General features: G+C 40.4%; 1 protein-coding gene across 1 annotated transcript; it reads right to left on the bottom strand.

The window, feature by feature from the left end:
• Window positions 1–6066: 6066 nt before the first annotated feature.
• LOC143566144 (uncharacterized) lies at window positions 6067–22555 on the bottom strand. The gene is made up of 2 exons (XM_077052916.1): window positions 21760–22555; window positions 6067–6902 (listed from the first exon to the last, which is right to left on the bottom strand). The coding sequence occupies exons 1-2, from the start codon at window positions 22553–22555 to the stop codon at window positions 6067–6069; spliced, it is 1632 nt and encodes a 543-aa protein (XP_076909031.1).
• Between the last annotated feature and the right edge of the window lie 836 nt (window positions 22556–23391).

Below are 23391 nucleotides of genomic sequence, written 5' to 3'. Positions count from 1 at the left end.
CAGGACCCAGGATCATGAACCGATCCCAGAAAAGGCTGCTCCACCTCCCCAGATGCTCAAGTTATCAACCTGATCTTTGGAGGATCTGATATATGCAGAACCTCTTATTTAGCTGCAAAGAAGTACGCCAAAGAATGCAAATTAGAGAACGGTGAAAGGCCGATCAGGACTTCAACAACAATCGAACAATGAGTTATCTCCTTCGATGAGGATTATTGAGTCAATGTTCAGGATCCTCATTATGACGGTTTAGTCATTACTTTATTTATTTCTAACCATTATGTTCGCAGGATCCTCATTGATGGTGGAAGATCGGTCAACATTATCCAATAAGAAGTACTCAAAAAGATGAATATTCCTGAATTGAAGATTGTTCCTAGATCCTTGGTTCTTGTGTGATTCAGTGGAGAAACGAAGAATACAGTTGGGGACATCAAACTTCCCATATATATAGAGGGAGTAAATTCTATTCAAAAATTTTGTGTTATCGATTCCTTGTCTTATTGCAATGTTTTTCTTGGCAGGCCTTGGATACACGAAATGAAGGCAGTTCCCTCTACTTACCATCAGTGTTTAAAGCTACCTACCCCTTGGGGAATAGCAAAGATTGAAAGTGACCAGCAAGACGTTAAGGACTGCTATACTTCTTCAATGAAGCCTACAAAGAAATTGAGGGAAGCGTAGCAATTACAGAAAGCGAGAAGAAATGTTATGAAGACTAGGGAACAAGACTCTAAGGAAGTAATCTTGCACCCAGAGGATCCTGACGGCAAAGTCCTAATAAGTGTTGAAATACAAGAATCCATTGAGAAGGATTTAATATCCTTTTTACAACAAAGAAAGTCAACCTTTGCGTGGAAGCATGAAGATATGACAGGTATTTCTTAAGACGTTACAACCCATAAACTTGGAATTGATCCTTCTTTCAGGCCTATTCATAAAAAAGAAGAAAATTCACTCCGGAAAGAAACGCGATCATCCAAGAAGAGGTATAGAAACTACTAAAAGCAGGTATGATTAGGGAAGTAAAATATCCAAAATAGTTAGCCAATGTGGTTGCAGTTCAAAAGAAAAATGGAAAGTGGAGGGTATGTGTTGATTTTACTGATTTAAATAAGGCATGTCCCAAGGATCCTTTCCCACTTTCCCACATTAACTCCATGGTGGATGCTACCGCAGGGCATGAAATGTTGACCTTTGTGGATGCTTCATCAGGATTTCAAGAAATCCATATGGAACCATCTGATCAAGAGGATACGGCATTTATAACCCCTACGGGCATATATTGTTATATTTCTATGCCATTTGGTCTTAGAAATGCAGGTTCTATGTATCAAAGACTAGTTAATATGTTGTTCAAGCAACAGTTGGGAGACACCATGGAAGTATACATCGATGACATGGTGGTAAAGTCAAAGAAGGCGAAGGATCACCTTAAGGAATTGGAAGTAGCATTTGACATCCTTGACAAATACAACATGAAGCTAAATCCTCCTAAATGTGTATTTGGTGTCAAAGCCAGAAAAATCCTCGGGTATCTGGTAACCAAAAGAGGGATAGACGCAAGTCCAGAATAGATTCAGGCTATCTTGAATCTCAAGTCCCCAAAAAACGTCAAAGAAGTACAAAGATTAACGGGAAGGGTGGCAGCTCTTAACCAGTTCATTTCGAAATCCTCAGAAAAATGTAAAGATTCCTATGACATCCTGAGGAAAAACAAGAAATTCGAGTTGACGAAGAAACATGAGGCTGCTCTCACCGCTCTGAAGGACTACTTATCCTCAGCCCCCGCTTTGATGAAGCCTGTGAATGGAGAACCATTGATCCTTTATCTAGCTGTTTCCCTAACCGCCTTAAGTGCAGTCTTGGTAAAGGATCACGAAGGTAACCAACATCCTCATTTGGAAAAACTTATTCTTGCTCTAATCATGGCTTCAACTAAGTTAAGACATTATTTTGAAACTCATACTATTGTTGTAAAAACGAATTATCCCATAAAAAATGTCCTTAGAAAACCGGAAATGTTGGGTAGAATGGCCAAATGGGCTGTAAAACTAAGTGCAAATGATATTCAATATGAGCCTAGAAATGCAATTAAGTCACAGGCACTAGCGGACTTTGTGGCTGATTTCAGTAGCGATTTAGAAGAACAAGCCAATCTTGAAGGACACTCTTCACTGATGGAGCCTCAAATGTCAAAGGAACAGGATTGGGAATACTACTGAAATCACCACAGGGGGACATACTACCCTATTCGATAGCTTGTGAATTCCAAGCCACTAACAACGAGGCAGGATATGAAGCACTCATTGCAGGTATACAACTAGCCAAAGGTATGAGAATCAAGTGTCTTCAAATTTTTGTAGACTCATTATTAATTGCTAATCACTTTAGTGGCTCATACGCAGTCAAAGGTGAGAAATTAGTTAAATATTTAGATATAGTAAGGGATCTTGTAGGATCCTTCGATTATTTTACAATTACGTAGGTACCAAGAGAAGAAAATGTTGAGGACGATGCCTTAGTAAACTTAGCTTCAGCCTTAAAGCTTCTAGAGAACATAAAAATTCCTATCATCCATGTTCTATCCCCTGCAATTGAGGAATGCCAAGCAATGGAAATAGACGGAAATCTACACATGGATCTTGAGGATCATCCTCTTGATCATTCTTCCTAGATCCTTCCGATGATGAAGTATATCTAAGATGGAGAAATCCCAAAAGAAGAGAACCCCAAAGCTTTTAAAGCTAAGGTATCCCAATATACTATCACACATGATATGCTATATAATAAATTTCTTGTAAGGCCATATTTAAGGTGCATCGAAGAATCCGAGATCCAAGAAGTGATGAAGGATTTTCACGAAGGAGATTGTGGCAACCATACATGGGGCAGAGCATTATTCTCCAGGATTTTAAGAACCGGATATTTCTGGCCTACTATGAAGAATGATGCTATGGAATACTCCAGGAAGTGTGATGCTTGTTAGAGACATGGCAACATTCTACATCAACCGACAGAACCCTTATATCCCATCATCTCTTCATGGCCATTCATGAAATGGGGAATGGACATAGTAGGCAAACTTCCTACAGCTCTAGGAGAAAAGGTCTTTATGTTAGCAATGATAGACTATTTCTCTAAATGGATCGAAGCTGAGGCTTTTCCTCAAGTCAGGGAGAAGGAAGTTGTATCCTTTATTAAGTGTAATATTATTACTAGATTTGGTATTCCTTCTGAAATTATTTGTGATAATGGTTCCCAATTTATTGGGAAAAGAACTAATAACTTTTGTGACAGCTGGGAAATCAAGATTATCACTTCAACACCAGTCCATCCACAAGCAAATGGCCAAGCAGAATCAAGCAACAAGATAATCATCAACAATTTGAAGAAAAAGCTTGGAACAAAGAAAGGAAAATGGGCTCAAGAACTACCCTATGTGCTTTGGGCAGATAGGACGACTTCAAAGAATGCCACAGGACAAACACCTTTCTCATTAGTCTTTGGAGCTGAAGCAGTGATCCCTATCGAAATGGTGTATCCAACAGCCAGGACAAGCATCCGTGATCCTTATACGAATGATGAGAATCTTATCCAAGCCCTGGGTACTGTTGAAGAACTTAGTGATCAAGCAAGATTCAGAATGGCCGTCTATCAACAAAAGGTGGCTGGTGCGTATAACAAGAATATAAGAATTAGAAGATTTTAAGTGGGAGATCTAGTTCTTCGAAAGGCGTTCCAAAATACAACTAATCCTGCTGACGGGAAGTTAGCACCCAAATGGGAAGGTCCTTATTTAATTGAAGCTGAAGCAGGAAAGAGGGCATATCATCTGATGAATATGGAAGGTGACTTACTCCCAAGGGCTTGGAATGCAATTAATTTGAAAAAATATTTTTGTTAATCAGGATCCTGGATCCTAGTCAGTTACTTCAATCCTGAATCTGGTAAAATCTTACTTTATATTCATACTTGTATCCATTGTGTTGAATTTTTGTTTTGTCAAGTGTATAAAGTTGCAGAAATGCCAAGAAATAGGGCCCTCAAGTCGAAAAAACGGGTTGGCCAACTCTCTCCTAAGTTTAATCGACCTTGTCGCCAAGTTTATAAGGTTTTCACCTTATCTCCCGAATTAGGGTTTCCACACCCTCGCCTGGAGCGCACGCTTATCCGGGTATGATTGGAGGCTGTGGGACCAGTGCACTATACGTGGCTGACAATTTCATGGCTAAAAATCATATCTTGGATACTATGAATTAAATGATAGATGACGTAGGTTGTCGTGGCCTACTAAAAAACAATTAATTAAGACTTAAATACCTATAACTAGTACTAGTAAGTAAGGTCGTCTCCTCAGGGACTCAAGGAAAGTGCAAGTTTATTTAATTTATAACTAATTATTTAATCTAAGCGGACAGACGATGTCAAGCGGTTTTAAGAAAAAGATTTAATTAAAGCTAATTATTAGTTAAAAAGATTTGTAAACAATATTAATTAAAAAGCATTCATTCTAGGTTCAGGTAGTGTGCTACTCAACTTTATCACAGATTCAACTGACTTGATTGCGTAGTAATTGCTAGACCTAATAGTTGGATTCTGACAACAAACGATACCCTAACCGAATTGTTGACATAATTAAACTTAGCCTACCCAATTACCAATTTATGTTATGAAAACCAATTAAATTGCAATGACCGATGATTACTAGTTCAATGACACAAGAGCCTAACCCTAGGTGTTGATGAACACAACCAAACAAGTGATGCAACAAGTAATAATCAATATCATAAATTGTTTAAACAATCAAAGCAATAAACAAGCAAGATCAAATCATAAACTCAATCAAACTCTTAACCGATTAAGCATATTGAATCTGGTCATAAGTCAAAATACACAAAACCCTTGCCTAGAATGAACAACGGCTTTAGCCGAGCATCGACATATCAATTAAACGACTTATCTTTGATGACATACAAACCCGAGATGACCCGGAACCCTTGGAATGGTAGGAATTCGTCTTAAGCAGCCTCTTTTGCCTCTGGAAGTCGTCTCTAACAGAATGGGGAGATTAAAGGGTTTATATAAGGCAAAACCTAATTTTTTGGCTGACGTAAGCATCTTCGCGTATTGCGAAGGTGTCCTGGCATGCTTCTTCACGTATCGCGAAGGACAAAATAGTCGGTTTCAGATTCTGCAACTTCGCGTATCACGAAGCTGCCCTTCTTTGCATCTTCGCTTATCGCGAAGATGTAAAACTTTAGATTTTCATTTTCTCTTTTCTTGAATGCCTCGTGATGCGTGCACGTCCAATCTCTCACTTCTCGATCTTCGTTCCAAGCCCGTAAATATCCTCGTTAAGCTCCATAACTTCCAATGTCCTGAAAACACGTAAACAACGCTTGAAGTACCAATGTTCATTCATTTATTCAACTTTCTTTGTTTACCTGCACACTCATAGTCTAGGTTAACATTCTTAACCACCTATAGCGCACGATGGGCTAGCTCGACAGGTAAATGACAACCCTTCCCGTAAACTAACCGATATGGAGTGGTTCCAATAGGTGTTTTATAAGCGGTACGGTAAGCCCATAAAGCATCATTTAGTTTATTTGATCAATCCTTCCGATCGGGCCTTACCGTCATTTGTAAAATTTCTTTAATTTACCTATTGGAAACCTCACTTGCCCACTCGTTTGAGGGTGGTATGGAGTGGCAATGCGGTGTTTTACGCCATAACGTTTAAGTAGTTTGCCAAAATTGAAGTTTTTGAAACGTGAAACCCCATCGCTAATGATGACGCGGGGAACACCAAAATGTGAGAAATTATTAGACTGGACAAACTTACAAACAATGGTATGGTCATTCGTCTTGGTGGCGATTGCTTCTACCCACTTGGACACGTAATCGACCGCCACCAAGATATATAGATTACCAAATGAATTAGGAAACGGGCCCATGAAATCAATCCCCAAACATCAAAAATGTCGACAACGAGGATTGGTTGCATGGGCATCTCGTCCCTCTTTGAAATACCCCCCATCCGTTGGCATCTAACACAATTCTTCACGAAAGCCGCTGCATCCTTGAATATGGTCGGCCAATAGAATCCGCATGCAAGCACTCGATGCCCCGTCTTCTAGCCGCTAAAATGGCCTCCACAAGGTGAAGAGTGGGCATGATACAAAACGCTCCGCATCTCCTCATTACTTGATCCGCTCCAACTTTGTACAAATCCGGATCTTCCCATGCATAGTGCTTCGCCTGTGAGAGAAAGTGTTGCTTCTTCTTCTTTAGCCAAAACTCCGGAATTGTATATGCAACAAGAAAATTAATAATGACAGCATACCATGGCAAGGTTGAAAAAGAGAACAATTGCTCATCCGGGAAAGACTCATTGATAGCCCTCTCGTCTTTCTCCTCTTTTTCTTGTCCCACGAGTCTCGACAAATGTTCCGCTACCACATTTTCGCTTCCTTTCTTGTTGCGGATCTCCACATCAAACTCTTGGAGCAATAAAATCCACCTGATCAAGCGTAGCTTCGCGTCCTTCTTCTCCATCAAATACTTGACCGCGCTGTGATCTGAAAAAACAATTACTTTGCTCCCCCAAATGTAAGATCGAAACTTATCAAGTGCATACACTACCGCGAGCAACTCCTTTTCCGTAGTGGTATAATTACTTTGAGCATCAGAATGGGTTTTGCTTGCATAGTATATGGCAACGGGCTTCTTATCCACCCGTTGACCCAACACAGCCCCGACAGCGTAGTCACTTGCGTCACGCATGATTTCAAATGGAAGTGACCAATCAGGTGACAACAAGACCGGGGCTTCAACCAATTTGTTTTTTAGTACATTAAATGCATTAAGACACTCCTCAGTAAAAACAAATGGCACATCTTTTAATAACAAGTTACATAACGGTTTAGAAATGATACTAAAATTTTTAATGAACCGTCGGTAAAAACCAACATGACCCAAAAATGCCCTTATCCCTTTTATATTAGTAGGCGGTGGTAAATGTCACACCCCAATTCAGGGCCTAGAAGTGTGACCATCAGTTGGTACCTGTTTTGTAAATATATCAGAGTAGCGGGTTTATTTTAGCGAAAGTCTTTAAATATTAAAATATTAATTTACATGAAAATTACTCGGGAATTAAACACCCGAGTTTCAGTTTTACAAAATAGTGATATTAATAACACAAGGATTTGTAATATTCAAAAAATGAGCCATCTCGAGCGATCTTCTATGACTCCAATCCTTGTATATCATCTATTATCACCTAGTTACCTGCAAGGGTGAAAAAAAACACATCAGCTATATGCTGGTGAAACGTTGACTCGATAAAACATTTATAACAGTCGTTAAATACAAACATAGTTTTCTGTTTCACAAACTCAGCAGGAATGCCTGTCCATTCCCGGGATTTGTACCACTGCCCTACACACACAATTTAAAGGTTCCCCGAGTATATAGCCCCTGTTCGGAGACAACTTTCCCCTAGGCTATATAACCCTGTTGGAGTACCGGTTATGACTGACTTGGTTTTGTATGCCAATTATCAGTTATGTTTGGATCCAGACACATGTGTATTCGGTCTGAGTTGCTTTTTATTATCTATTTTGTATTATAACGATTTTTGAGATTATATCTCATGCAATCATTTATCAGACTCTTTGTAATAAACAACCAGTCTATTACAAGAGTAAAATCAGTTCGGACAGTAAAAAGGTTAACGTGTTCACCTTATATTATCAGTAGGAAATATCAACCTCCTTGGCTTCAGTATGCTATTAACCTATATTCATAATAGGTATGCATAAGTACCTATTTGGTATTATTCAGCAGACTTTAAGTCTGTTACAGTTTCAGCAGACTCGAGGTCAGATCTGCAGACTTGAAGTCTGATTCAGTTCAGCAGACTCGAGGTCTGATCAGCAGACTCTTAAGTCTGACCTAACCTTAGTATAGTTATAGTCGTTTTATGAAAATACTTTGAATTTACTTATGACGTTCGGAATAGCACGCTTTGGCCTAATAAAGGATATCACGTTGGCAAACTTCTCCAGGTAAGCAAACGGAGGGTCCCGCGGTTGATTGGGATTTGTACGAATTGCTTTCCTTAGGCAAGAAGAGTCTACTAATGATACCCCCTTCCAGTTACTACATGCCCGTCAAAATAATAGTTTTGATAACATTACTTCACGTGGAAGCAACGTCTTTGCTTTATAAAACATTACTTGGAAAATAATTACAGTTTAACGACTATACCCTCAACCAAGCTATATCTTATGTATTTAAAGTAACTAATAAAGTAACTTAATCTTAATCCTACCTTAATTGGCTTGACGAGACTTTAAGAACTTAAGAAATCAGCAGCACTTCGACTTGCACTTTGTTTTCAAGATTAACAGCTCGTTCGGCAGCGTAACAACACCCGATTCTTTGCTAGAACAGCCACGTAACCACCAGAACTCTCTTGGCATGACTCCCTAGGTTATGTGTGTGAGAAAAGTGTGAAAATGGGATGAAAACGACTGAGCTCGTGGCTGCCCTATTTATACCCGTTTTTGTGCATCTTTGTGATACGCGAAGATGTTTGCCTGAGCATCTTCGCGATACGCGAAGTTGCTTAAGTCGGCGCCGCAATTCTGCATGTCAACCCCAGGCTGCCACGTGTCACCACGTCACTGGATAACGTTGAAATGTGTGCCAGCATCTTCACGATACGCGAAGATGTTCCTTCTTTGTATTTTCGCGATACACGAAGGTGCAGAATTTCATTTTCAGTCCTTCTAAATTCTGGATTTGACATTTTTAGCCCTTTAACTTCTAATCTTGACATTTTTGGCCCAAAACTAGATGGGGTATTTTCACGGTGTTACATCCTCCCCACCTTTAGGAAAATCTCGTCCTCGAGATTTATGCAAAGAGATGTGGATATTTTCGTTTCATCTCGGACTCAAGTTCCCAAGTGAATTTTGGACCACGTTGGGAATTCCATCTTACTTTGACCAATTTCAACCTTTTGCGTTTTAAAAACTTAATTTGACTATCTTCAATCTGTATCGGCTTCTCTACAAACTTGAGTTTCTCATTCACTTGTACATCCCTTAGAGGCATAGCAAGTGTCTCATCAGCTAAACATTTTCGTAGATTTGATACATGAAACACATCATGGATTCCTTGCATTTCTTCGGGTAACTCAAGTCAGTAAGCTACAGGACCTATTCTTTCAATAATTTTAAATGGTCCAACAAAACGAAAACTTAACTTCCCTTTCTTTCCAAAACGAACCACACCTTTCCGAGGTGATACTTTGAGCAACACTTTGTCTTTTTCTTTAAATTCTAACGGTTTTCGTCTTACATCAGCATAACTCTTCTGTCTATCACGTGCTGCTTTCAACCTTTCTCGGATTTGTATTACTTGGTCAGTTGTTCTTTGAACAATCTCGGGACCTGATAACTGATTATCACCAATCCAGACCACCATACAGGTGTTCTACATTTTCGTCCGTATAGTGCTTCGTATGGAGCCATTTGTATACTTGTGTGATAGCTATTATTATACGAAAATTCCATCAACGCTCGGTGAGTATCCCAACTTCCACCTAGATCTATAACACAAGCGCGAAGCATATCTTCTAAGGTTTGGATAGTACGTTCACTTTGACCATCTGTTTGCGGATGATAAGCAGTACTTAAATTTAATTGCGTCCCCATAGCTCTCTGAAAACTTGCCCAATATTTTGAAGTGAATCTACTATCTCTATCTGAAATGATAGACAATGGCACACCATGTAAAGATACAATATTCTCAACGTATAATCGTGCCAATTTATCCATGCTATAAGATTCTTGCATTGGAATGAAATGAGCCGACTTTGTCAATCGGTCAACAATAACCCAAATTGCATCATTTTGGCGATTGGTTTTTGGTAACTTCATAATAAAGTCCATGGTTATCATATCCCATTTCCAAATCGGGATCTCGGGTTGTGTTAACAAACCTAATGGCTTTGATGCTCGGCTTTAACCTTTGAACATGTCAAACATTTTGCCACATACAGAGCAATTTCTTTCTTCATTCCAATCCACCAGTAATCATCCTTGAGATTATGATACATCTTATCACTACCTGGATGCATCATATACCTGGATTTGTGAGCTTCTTCTAATATTTTCTCTCGCAAGCTCCCTATCATTGGTATCCAGATTCTTTTCCCTAATCTGAGTATATCGTCGTCACCCTTGACTAATTGATCTATTTGTAGGCTCCCTGGATGGATCGCACGAGATATCTCGATCTACTCAGGTGCGGAATCCCTGCGTAGATCGTTACGAGTATAGAACACGAATCACACGAACACACGAAACGAACACACATTATATAATAACTCAAACACGTGATACGATATCACTATTACAGACACACGTTACAGCTCTCGTAACAACTCGAACAAACTAACACGAACTACCGATTCCTCAACAATTAATTACAAACAGCCGTAACCTAGGACTATTTATACACGACAACTTCGCCTGGCATGTTCAGGCGAAGTTGTCCATAACTTCGCTTGACTAACAAGTTCGCCTGGGCGAACTTGTTAACAACTTCGCTTAAGACATATATAAAACATAATTAACATTACAGACTCGATTACAGACACTAGACTATGAACTACTGACATTATGCACCAACAGACTCCCCCTTGGCAGTAGCTTCATGTCATGATCTTCAAGCACGTGTCTTGTAACCTTCAATCTCTTTGTCTTCATGCATGTACTCCTTCTCTCACACATACCGTGACTACTCGCTTCGTCTTTCCAAGCAGGAATATAAAATATCTTCTTTTCATTTAACACCTGCAGATCAGCTTTCGATAAATTAACAAGATGCATCGGATCATACACTCTTACCACTTCTTGTTCGTCTTCGTCTTCCATCACGGCTTCAGCAGTCTGGCAATCAACATACCACCATTTAAGGTTCTTCAACACATCCTTGGGCATTGTCTTCATCGGCACATCTTTAAGACACCGAATCGGTTTGTACTTCATTACCATCCAAGGCTTGCCATCTGCTCTCATTCCTCTTTCTTTATCTTCCACTAGCTTTCCCTTCTGTGGCTTTAATAACTAAAACTTCTTTTCTTTAATACTTTCTTTCCACATGATCTTCCCAATAACTCTGGCCATGTTGTCGTCACTTCTATTAATCAACCCCAATCTAGCCAAATCCTTCACCTCACATTCAGGCAATGTATTGAGAGATCTCAACGTCCTCTTAAAGTATTGGATCCCATCATATCTTTTCACCACTAACACTTTTAACTGTTCATCATATTGCCAACAGATAATTTCTTTCTTTGATTCAGCATAGCCTTTGATATTATAACTTTTCTTGAACATGGTTGGAACAGCAGGCTTCTTAGTTTTGATAAACCAATGAGCATAGCCTTCCTTCCATCTAGGCTGCTCCTCCCATTCTGTATCATCACCTGCTGTGTCTTGACATACATCTGACTTTTCAACTTCAGGGATCTCGTGTTCAACATTCTCCTCAACTATTTCACCCTCTTCAACATCATCTTCAATCACTATTTCAGCACCAATCTTTTCAATCTCCTAAATTGGTAGAACATCATCTTCACACATAAACTCATCATCCAACATATCATCATCTAATTCCTTCAAGGCATCGATCACATCATCTCCCATCTCCTCGTCATCAACCATCACCACCTCATCACCACCAGAACCGCCAGCTGCGCTTGCAGACTCCCCCTGAGCTGTGGAAGTCCCAAGAGCTTGAGTAGTTCTTGGCAACTCACCACCTGCACCTTTCGATGCATTGGGATCATCGTCTCTGTCATTCCTCTTCTTTGTCCTGAGCTCGTCGCCTTTACAGCTCATCTCCCCCTGAGATGCCAAGAACTCCTTCATAGCATCTATAATTTTCCCATGTTCAACCAGGAGGGACGACTGTAGTTGATTTTCTGCTACTAGGCGCTGAATAGCCTGGGTCTGGATAAGATTCACCCTTGACTACTCTGCCACGACCCGTTCCAGTGCGGCTATTCTTTCCGAGTCTGATAGGGTTGCATCGAAATCGAACCTCATATGCGATAAATCGTGAGTGTACTGAGGAGGGATTTCCGATGAAACCGGGACATCAGAAGTAGCTGTGGACGTAACCGCAGGTGGTATCGTGACCGACAACCCTGCAGTTGCAACGACTGTCGACTCAACAAATTGTGCAACTACCTCCGACGGAGTAAGCGTTGGAGGCGGCAACGATACGATATCTGGAGTCGTCAGCTGGAGTGTGATAGACGGGAGGCCAACAGATGATGTTGTAGCCACCACGGGTACATCGGTGGCGCTTAAACTTGTGACCTGTAGTGATGTAGGAACAATCGACATACCTGACAGTGCGGGCGGAGCGAAACGTACAACTCTTGAAGTCTCTCCAGCTCCCATACCTGCACCTGTCCTTTCCCGTCTTGAACGTCTAATCAACTTGTGAATATCCTCTTCTTCTTCTGACTCACTATCATCATCTGTCCTCTTTCTCTTCCCAAACGTCCTCTCTTGAGTCACCAACATCCTTCTCGCCTCATCCATAACATCATCAAGATCTGAGTCAGCCACCGTCGTAGCTGCTCTAGTAACATCCATCCTCGAAACTTGTGCTACCGAGACCTGTACATCTTCTTGAGGATCAACTCGGTCCATATTGAAGAATCCTTGACCTCCGAATTCTGCATCAAGGTCCACTTCCTCCTCCGGTGACACAACAGGAGCAGCACGTATAGCTTGAGATGCTCCTGCCTGTTGTGGTGCCGGGTCTCTAAACTCATCCCCACGAGCTGGCACATACCCCGGGTTTATTAAGTACCCAAAGAGTGGAGTATGCCTTGGACGCAGTTCAGGCTTGCTCCTCGCGCTGGATGTTCGGCATTGAGCGAAGATACGTTTGCTCACACTCTCCACGTATCTTATTGGACGTCGTTGAGGCAACGTGGGAGCAACATGATTCAAGATCATCTTAATGAATCTTGGATACATGATGAACCTTTCACGAGCCATCGCTCTCCTCTGTCTATCGATCTCATAAAAGACCATCTGACTAAAGCTATAACGTTTGTTATAAGTCAGAGCAGTCATTGCTGACTGCATGGTCGCACCCATACCATCAGTACCCGCCTTCCTCCCAGATATGCAGACAATCATTACGTGCATGAGGAAGCGCCACTGATCAAGTAGGAAACCCTTCCTCCGTTGTGTATCGCCCAATGGACCAGAATAGCCCATTCGTAGAAATGCTCCATCGCGGAACGGAGCAACGAACTCTGTAGGGTCATCCCTAGTCTCCTCTCCAAAACATAAAGCCACCCGAATTTGTTCAGACGAGAACTGAACTTCTTGATTGTTGACGGTTGCTCGCATAACCGGGGGCTCAACGCGGTAATCGTATTCCACCGTCTGCCAAAAATCCTCAATATTGGGTAAGGATATCGGCAGAGTAGTTGTGATCGCGTGGAATATCCGCGAGCGAAGGAGGAATGTAATAATCTCGATGTAATCCTCCACACCACTCGCATCTGGGTCTAAGGTAATGTACATGTTGTGCCCAGGGAAGAATTGTCTCTGGTTATCTCCCCCGTCATCGCCACCAGCACCTCCAGCACCAGCAACAGCAGCCATATCTGCAACAAACGAACCAAGTTAGATAAACGTTAAGGCATAACACAAGTTCGCTTGTTACCATGAGCGAAGTTGTGATAAAATCTGTATAGGCGAAGTTGGGAACAACTTCGCTTCATCTTTAAGTTCGTCTAATAACTAATAAGTAAAAAGGTCCAGGCGAAGTTAATGATAACTTCGCCTCACCACAACATCGCCTCAGGCGAAGTTAAGCCTCAGGCGAAGTTACGGATAACTTCGCCCAAACCCTAAGTTCGCCTGAATCTGAATCGACGACAGTAAGGTCGTTTCAAACTTTCGAAAACTTGATGTTTCTGGTTAATGTGAAGATTTAGGACTCTTAAACACAAGATTTTAAGGATAACTAGATGACCAGGTTGTACATGACCACGTGAAGACAAGTTTTGAAATCGGGTTTAAGGATCGATCGTCCGAGGTTATTAACCGGTTGTCGAAACAACCTAGGATTAACAACATGAACATCGATTATCAGATATAAGAACCCAAACACACCTTGAATACTGATTGAAATCGAAGAAAGATAACAAAGATGAATCGACAGATAACTTCGCGAAAGTTATCGAGAAGTTCGCTTAGGGTTTTAGGAGACAAGTTCGCTGATTTTGAAAAATATGAACAGTTTGACCTTTGAAAATCCTTATATAGGGACGATGTTATACAGGCGAAGTTACGGTTAACTTCGCCTAGGCGAAGTTATTCACAAGTTCGCTGTTTAACAACTTCGCCTATATTTACAAAATCAAACCTTATAATTTGAACATTTTTCAATTAACTTTTAAAACTTCCCTTTGAGAATTAAATGACACGATCAAGTCCAAGTAACCAGATAGAAAAGAATACAACTACATAAAAAGAAAACTTTTAACAACTAAAGTTTAAGGGATCAAATTTCAGTCTTTACAAGGGACTACTACGTTTTAGAAAAGATCCGAACAGGAATCATACTAATTACGTGACTGTCACATAGATTCGTGTTTAGCTGTATTATGACATAAAGAAACAGGTTGTAGGCAGGTAAATAACTTAAAATGGTTTTCATCATTTCTGTGATACGAGTTAGGTTCAATTATGCCTCAAAATTTAAGTGGGCAACAACTCAGAGATTATGATGCCTCCTATCTATTCTCAAAGCGTATTTGGCTTTCCCCAAGTCACCCCGAATTGACCTCGACCCATAGTGTCTGATTAAGTTTGTAAGTACTCTTCATCTGCTTCCCGCTCTCTTTCGTACTTCATGATTGAGAAGTCTTGACATTGTTAGCTCTAAAATGTTTCAATAACTCATAAGGTATTTTTTTTTATTTTTTATTTTTTTTATTTTTTTTTTAACGATAAACATTTACATAGACTTCAGAGTAGTAAACAACTGCAAGTCCCGAATCTGGATCACTGCAGTTTCTTGAAACGCTATCTTCACGGGAATCAGAACACTCACGGGCTCGTGTATGACTGGGTAATCGCTTTTCTGCCTATCATTCGGAAAGATATATATGAAGACAAGCAAAACTCTTAAGGAGTTTAAACGTAAAATCGAGTAGATTTAGTTTGTATCACATCTACTTTTACGCACCATAAAAAGCTACCATGACATACAATGACTGTTCTAAAGCCTTTTAAGCCTAATAACTTCACTAGTTAAGCACACAAAAGCAGTATATCTATCATTTTCCAAGGTTGGATCAATTTTCTGTTAAACATAGTAAAGTAACTTCTTACGAAGTAGTAGACTTGAAAAATAATTTCATTTCCCAAAAAGAAAAAATTTTAACATCAATCGCCCCAACCAAAACAAAGTCTTCAGGTAAACGGCTATCCCGAAGGTCCAATGGATCAGCTGGACCGACCACATACTAGTATGTGTCCTTCTAACTAAGTATGATCGACTAATTTTAAGTGAAAGAATGAAAACACATCATAAACCGCCCCGGTCACTTTCAGTCATCTGGTTAATGGCTATCCGCATATTCTACAAGTAGAAATGAGGACCAAACATATCCTAAGACATGTCCTTCAAACTGAGGCAACCGACATAATTCTAAGCGATAGTGACGTTTTTTTTTTTTTTAAACGAACATAAAAAGCATGGTTACTCGGGATTGATCATCCCATTCAGCTCAATAAGGTTTTGAAATCTTGTTTTGTCAAACGCTTTAGTATATAAATCAGCGAAATTATCAAGCGTATCCACCTTTTCAAGCACAATCAGTTTCTTCTCAGCACAATCCCGTATAAAATGATGACGTATGTCAATATGTTTAGTTTTACTGTGCTTCACGGGATTGTTAGTTACTGAGATAGCAGCTGTGTTGTCAATGCAAATAGGAGTAAGTAAGAAATTCAGACCATAGTCGCGCAACTGTTGTTGAATCCAAAGAACCTGGGAGCAGCAGTTGGATGCTGCCATGTATTCTGCTTCACAGGTTGAAATTGCGACTGAAGTCTGCTTCTTGCATTGCCACGACACCAATCTGCCACCAAGAAACTGACATCCACCAGTTGTTGACTTCCGACTCTGATTGCACCCTCCATAATCAGAATCTGTGTAATTCTAGGGTACTGGCAATTGAATTGACTTTCTTGGTGAGATGGGATTTCTTGTACTGCCTTCCCTTCTTGCACGGTAGACATTTGTCTTCAAAATTGAAACTTTTCAATGGAACGCCCAGCACAAGTCCATTCTTGACAATGTGGTTCATCTTCCGAAGATGAGTGTGCCCCATTCTCCTATGCCACAATTCGGACTCCGATTCGCTCGCTTTTGTCATAAGGCATGAATCTTCCGTGGCCATTTCAGTCGACCTCATATCCATAATGTACGTATTCCTCTCACGTAGAGCCTTCATCACAATCCACTCCTCTGGAATCTGAAAACCAGGATGTAACACAATTGCTTCATTCTTTGTGAAGTGTACGGTGTACTCCTTATCACAAATCTGCGACACACTCAGCAGATTGTGCTTCAATTCTTCGACAAAGTTTACTTTTTCTAATGTCATCTTCCCGTTAAACACCGTTCCCATTCCTGTAATCTTTCCTCCACTTTCACCTGCAAAGCTCACTCCCCCTCCTTGAACAGGTTTCAAATCGTGTAACAAGTTTTTGTTACCCGTCATGTGCCGGGAACAGCCGCTATCCACAACCCAAAGATTATTGGCAGCCCTGTTCAACTGTTCCTGCACGATAAAGCAAAAGATTAGAATCTAGGGACCCAAGACCAATTGGTCTTGGATCTATACATCCCAAACTTTGGCTTTCCAAAGTTAGTATCTGGATAATTCCTATAAGTCCTATTAGGATACCTCCTTGTAGATTGATTGTGAGGCCTTCCAAACCTTTGTGAATTGAAAGAATTATAGCTTGTGGTTTGGTTATTAGCAGTGTAAAACTGAGATTTGTTTCTATGAAAACCTGAATTAGTCACATTTTTGAATTTTGAATGGTTTTCATTTTTAGCAGTATGATAATTACTATTAGGCTTATTCTCAGTTTTATTAGGCCTCACACCTCTGAATCGCTGCTTCAGAGGGCAATCTGCAACAAGATGTCCTAATTGATTACACCTAAAACAACACCTATGCTCAACTTTTTTATCAACCGGTGTTTTAGATGTCGAGGCTTTATTACCGCCCGTTCGTCTCACATATGGTGGGACGTACGGGTTTAGTGGAGTACTCTTTTTATTCGTCTTATCTTTCTCTCCACCATTGGGTAATACCACCTCCTCTTTTGCCTTACCAGACTCGGATGACTTATCCGAATCCGATGAGACTGGACTTGGATCAGAAATTTGAACACTTGAAACAGGCGAACTTGTTTCGCCTCCACTAACATTTGGTTCTTTACAAGTTACTTTAACTGGTACTGTCTGAGCAACCTCAAAGTCAACAGATTTCTGAACACTAGGGTTAAAAGTGTAATTGTGATTATAAGGTGGTGGAACCTCATGATAACCGATTCCTCCTCTCTTAGCAGAGGAACCTTGATCACTAACAAGGTGATCAAGAATAGCAGAGGAATTTCTGAACTGCTCAAGTTTTCTATTCAATTCCGCCACTTTCACCTGGTGATCAGCAATCTGTTTTTCTCTATCAGCGATTAGTTTGGTTTTTTCTTCCAAAACTTCATAGCTTAGATCAATCACTTCAATTTTTTCAGCAAGTTTTGCTTTTAGACTTTTAATATCTTTTTCACAAGCTTTTATCTTTACTTTATAACTATTTTCTCTTGTTTTAGTATAATGATGATCTTCTTTTAAAGTTTTAAACTCAGCATCCAAACTAACATACTGATCAGTTATAGTAGCTAATTGCTCAGACAAGTTTTCGCATTTAGAACAAGTAGGTTTAGAACATACCTCGGAGAGCTGGTCTTTAACATCTGCCATAAAAGCTTTTTCTTCTCCGGTAACCTTCTCATTTCCTTCAGTTTCAACCTTCGCCAAATTGGCCTGTTCGAAAGTTTCTTCAGAATGCAAGTTCCAGTTGTATTCATCATCTCCTCTGGAAATCATTGCACTATAATCTTTAGAACCCCCGCTTTGCTGTGTAGACCTGCCCTGACTTCGTTCCACACGCTCATTCCTGCATTCCTTTGCAAAGTGACCGTTTTGCTGACAATTGTAGCATCTTACCTTCGTCTTGTCAAACCCTGGCCTTCCACCGACAAACTTCCTTCCGGTCTTTCTCATAAACCGCTTCACTCTTCTCACGATCATGGCCATCTGCCATTGTAGATCCATTTCTTCCAGATCATCAGCATCAATCTGGTCATAATCTTCATCCAACATAGCTGGATCAACAATCTTCCCCTGAATGTAGTTCTCATAGGAAGCAATAAAAGAAGCATAGAGACCAAACTGCTCTTCAGCAGACTTGACACTCATAGGCATCTTGGAGTAGTTGTTGCTGGGAATACTTGGAGAGCAACTACTCTTGCTTACCTGGGGTTGAGAACCACTCGATCCACTTGCTACATAGCAAACATCACCATTTGTGTTGACTGACACATGCCCCTCATGTGATGAATTTGCGCCCGACTCTCCCTTCGAGTAGTAGGCAGCAGATTCAGTCTTCGATCCTGAGCTAGTGTTGACTTTAGCTCCATACATACCTGGATCTTGAACCTGATCCATAGGTGTCTCTTTTCTGACCATGTTAAGCTCAAAGGTTCTGAGCTTGTTGACTGCCGTTTCTAGATCATATGTGGGAAAGTCTTTGTCTTCCCTCATCAGCACAGTGTACATCTCCCATTTTGGTGGGAGAGCATCTAGAAGCTTCTCAACTATTTCTTCTTCTCGGTAGGAAATTGAATAGTTGCTCAATTCAGTCATCAGATGGTAATATCGAGTGATAATATCATCTAAAGATTCATTCTTCAAATACTTGAAGACTGAGAACTGGGTTTTGAGCAATTTTATCTTTGAAGCACGGATTCCTACATTCCCTTCAAATCTGTTCTCAAGAGCTTCCCAAAGCTCTCTTGCTGACGTATACTTTCTAAACGTATGAAGGATCTCTTGTGGAAGAGCCATAGTAATAGCAGCATGAGCCTTGCTCTCGGCCTCATACATCTTTTTCTCTTCTTCTTCCATTTTGCTATACTTTTTGATTTGATCACGACCTTCATACTCCATAACTGGTGGAATATAACCATCCTGGATGCATACCCACATCTTCGCATCCTGGTATTTGACATATTGTATGAACCGATCCTTCCATGCAACGAAATCGGTTCCCTTCAGCAACCTTGGGGCCTTAGTAGCTGACCCTGCTTCTACTTCCATCTTTACTAACTCAGAGATGTTAATTGACGACATCTTTCTCGAAAACAAAGAAACCCGAAAAAAATCAAAAAATCAAAAAATTTTCTGAAAAGTACTGTAGGCGAAGTTACGGATAACTTCGCTTAAGCCTTAACTTCGCCGCTGATTAACTTCGCTGAAGAACTTCGCAGATGATTAACTTCGCTTAAGGTAAGCGAACTTAGGAGGTAGGCGGAGTTGTAGAGAACTTCGCTGAGTTAGGCGAACTTGAGAAGGTAGGCGAAGTTGTGGATAACTTCGCTTAACCTTATATCTTCGCCGAAACCCTACGTATCCTGACGGCAACTTCGCCTGATGAACACGGACGTTTTTGCAGATCTGAATTTGGATTTTACGTGGTTTTTGACGGTGCAAAGGCTTGAATACGATGGTAGGAGGTAAGATTGACTCAAAAACACAGAAAACACGTCCCGCGAATAGTCGAAACGGGACGATTTCTACACCCGCGTGAATATCCCGAACCACACAATCGAGCAAAAGCTCTGATACCAATTGTAGGCTCCCTAGATGGATCGCACGAGATATCTCGATCTACTCAGGTGCGGAATCCCTGCGTAGATCGTTACGAGTATAGAACACGAATCACACAAACACACGAAACGAACACACGTTATATAATAACTCAAACACGTGATACGATATCACTATTACAGACACACGTTACAGCTCTCGTAACAACTCGAACAAACTAACACGAACTACCGATTCCTAAAAAATTAACCACAAACAGCCGTAACCTAGGACTATTTATACACGACACTTCGTCTGGCATGTTCAGTCGAAGTTGTCCATAACTTCGCTTGACTAACAAGTTCGCCTAGGCGAACTTGTTAACAACTTCGCTTAAGACATATGAAACATAATTAACATTACAGACTCGATTACAGACACTAGACTATGAACTAATGACATTATGCACCAACACTATTGTTCCATTTTCTTTTTCAGCCTTTATGTTATTTTCTTCTAATGCCAACTTCTGAGCTTCCTTGATTTCAGTTAATAAATCAATTTTGAGTTCTAACCTGAAGGCTCATACTCTTTTTGGCTTTTCGTGCTCTTTTCTACTTAAAGCATCAGCTACCACATTAGCTTTACCTTCATGGTAAACTATCTCACAATCATAATCGTTCAACGTTTCCATCCATCGCCTCTGTCTCATGTTCAATTCTTTCTGATCAAATATGTGCTTCAGACTTTTATGATCAGTATAAATTGTAAACTTCACACCATATAAATAGTGTCGCCATAACCTTAATGCAAAAATTATAGCTCCCAACTCCAGATCATGAGTGGTGTAATTTTTCTCGTGAACCTTTAATTGTCGTGAAGCATAAGCAATTACCCTCTTCCCTTGCATCAAAACACATCCCATTCCTGTATGTGAAGCATCACAATATACAATGAAATTATCTTGTCCTTCAGGCAAGGTTAAGACAGGTGCGTTTGTCAGTTTCTGTTTAAGAGTTTCAAATGCCTCTTCTTGCTTCGGTCCCCATTCAAATTTAACAGATTTGCGGGTTAATGATGTCAATGGAACCGCTATCCTTGAAAAATTCTGGATAAACCTTCTATAATAACCTGCTAACCCCAGAAAAATTCTTGCTTGAGTCGGAGTCTTGGGTTTCTCCCATTTGGTAATAGCTTCAATCTTTGCCGAATCTACTTGAATACCTTTCTCATTAACAATATGCCCAAGAAATTGTACTTCGGATAACCAGAATTCGCATTTCGAGAATTTGGCATAAAGCTTTTCTTTCCTTAATGTTTCGAGTACGGTTTTCAAATGAGCTTGGTGTTCTTCTTTTGTTTTGGAATAGATAAGAATGTCATCAATAAAGACAATAACAAACTTATCCAAGTAAGGTTTGCAGATTCGGTTCATCATATCCATAAAAGCTGCCGGAGCATTAGTGAGTCCAAAAGGCATAACAGTGAACTCATAATGTCCGTATCGGGTTCTGAATGCAGTCTTGGATATATCTTCTTCCTGAACCTTCAGTTGATGATACCCGAATCTAAGATCAATCTTGGAAAAACAACTTGCACCTTGTAATTGATCGAAAAGATCATCAATCCTTGGCAACGGATATCGATTCTTGATCGTGACTTTATTCAACTTTCGGTAATCAATACACATCCTCATTGATCCGCCTTTCTTCTTAACAAACAATATTGGAGCTCCCCAAGGTGAAGAACTTGGTCGTATGAATCCTTTCTTCAATAACTCATCCAACTGCTTTTTCAGTTCCTTTATCTCAGTTGGTGCTAATCTATAAGGAGATTTAGCAATTGGAGTTGTTCCAGGAACTAAATCAATTCTAAACTCAACTTCTCGATCGGTTGGAATTCCAGGCAATTCATCAGGAAATACATCCTTGAATTCAGAAACAATTGGAACCTCTTCTATTTTCTTAGGCTCGGGCTCCTTGGTTACATAAGCCATGAATGCTAAACAACCTTTTCCCAAACAATGATTAGCTTTTATTTTTGAAATGATTCCTATCTTACCAGATTCTTTATCACCAGCTATACAAATCATTTTCTTATTTGGAGTTAGAATTTCAATAGCCTTTTCGTTACATATTATTCGGGCTTGGTTGGCGGCTAACCAATCCATCCCTAAAATAACATCAAATCCAGCTAACTCCATAGGTAACAATTGCACTGGCATTTCATATCCGGCTAAGGTAATATAACTATTTAATACCTCGGATATTTTGATTAATGACCCATTAGCCGTTTCTACTTCATATTGATTATTTAGTTTAGCTAGAGGTTCTTTCAATAGACTACAAAACTTATAATCTATGAAACTTTGATTGGCTCCTGAGTCAAATACAACCCTAGCATAAACATTATTAATAGGAAACATACCAGTAATCACGTCTGGTAATTCTCCATCCTTCTTCACTACCTCCCACATATTTGGATTCAAACTTCTTTGTGCATCATGAGCGGGTTTTGCCTTGGGATTGGTGATGATTTTGAGCATGACAATGGATGGGCTGATCCCTCTCAAATCTGCTATCGTCCAACCAATCGCCGCCTTATGCTCTCTCAAGACTTCCACCAATGCCTTCTCTTGCTCGTATTCCAAATTTACCGCGATGATGGCCGGTAAAGTCTCTCCTTCCCCCAGAAACACTTATTTTAGGTGTTTTAGGAGCTCCTTCAATTCAACCGCCAGCGGACTCTCCAATGATGGTCTCAACTTTGAATCAATGGTATCGGGTAACCGCTCCACTTGTTGAGACCATGGCGGTTTTCCAATACTCGCAGCATATACTTCCACTGCCTTCTCTTCTTCTGGTAATTGTAAGACATGCTCAACTATTTTCCTGCAACAAATAGCACACTCCTCTGTGGCCTCATCCCCACTTTCGTGAGGGTTCAACCCGTCAATGACTTCGGCCACGAAGCATTCGTCACTCACCAGAGGGTTAGACACGTTTGAAAACACATTAAGTCGAAGATTCTTATTACCAAAAGCCATGTCCACTACCCCGGTTCTATAATTAATCAAGGCATTCTCGGTGGCCAAAAAGGGTCGACCGAGAATCACATTCGGCTGCCGTTTCGGGTCAACTATCACGTAGTATAGAACCAGGAAGTCAACCGGGTAATAAAAATATTCTATCATCACAATCACATTGGTCACGATTCCCCTAGGAAGCTTGAGTGTCAAATCGGCCAACACCACGGTGGTGTCAGCTTTTCTAAGTGGACCAAAGTCGTACTGGTCATACAAGCTTCCCGAGAAAATACTCACCCCAGCCCCAAGATCTAACAACACCCTGGTCATTTTAAAATCGCCCACTTGAATGGGTA

The sequence above is a fragment of the Bidens hawaiensis genome, unplaced genomic scaffold, assembly GCF_021521415.1.
Source record: "Bidens hawaiensis isolate Kalapana, Puna unplaced genomic scaffold, B.hawaiensis_p1.1 tig00022698_1, whole genome shotgun sequence".
Lineage (NCBI taxonomy): Eukaryota > Viridiplantae > Streptophyta > Magnoliopsida > Asterales > Asteraceae > Bidens > Bidens hawaiensis.
This window is presented reverse-complemented; position numbering and strand designations above follow the sequence as displayed.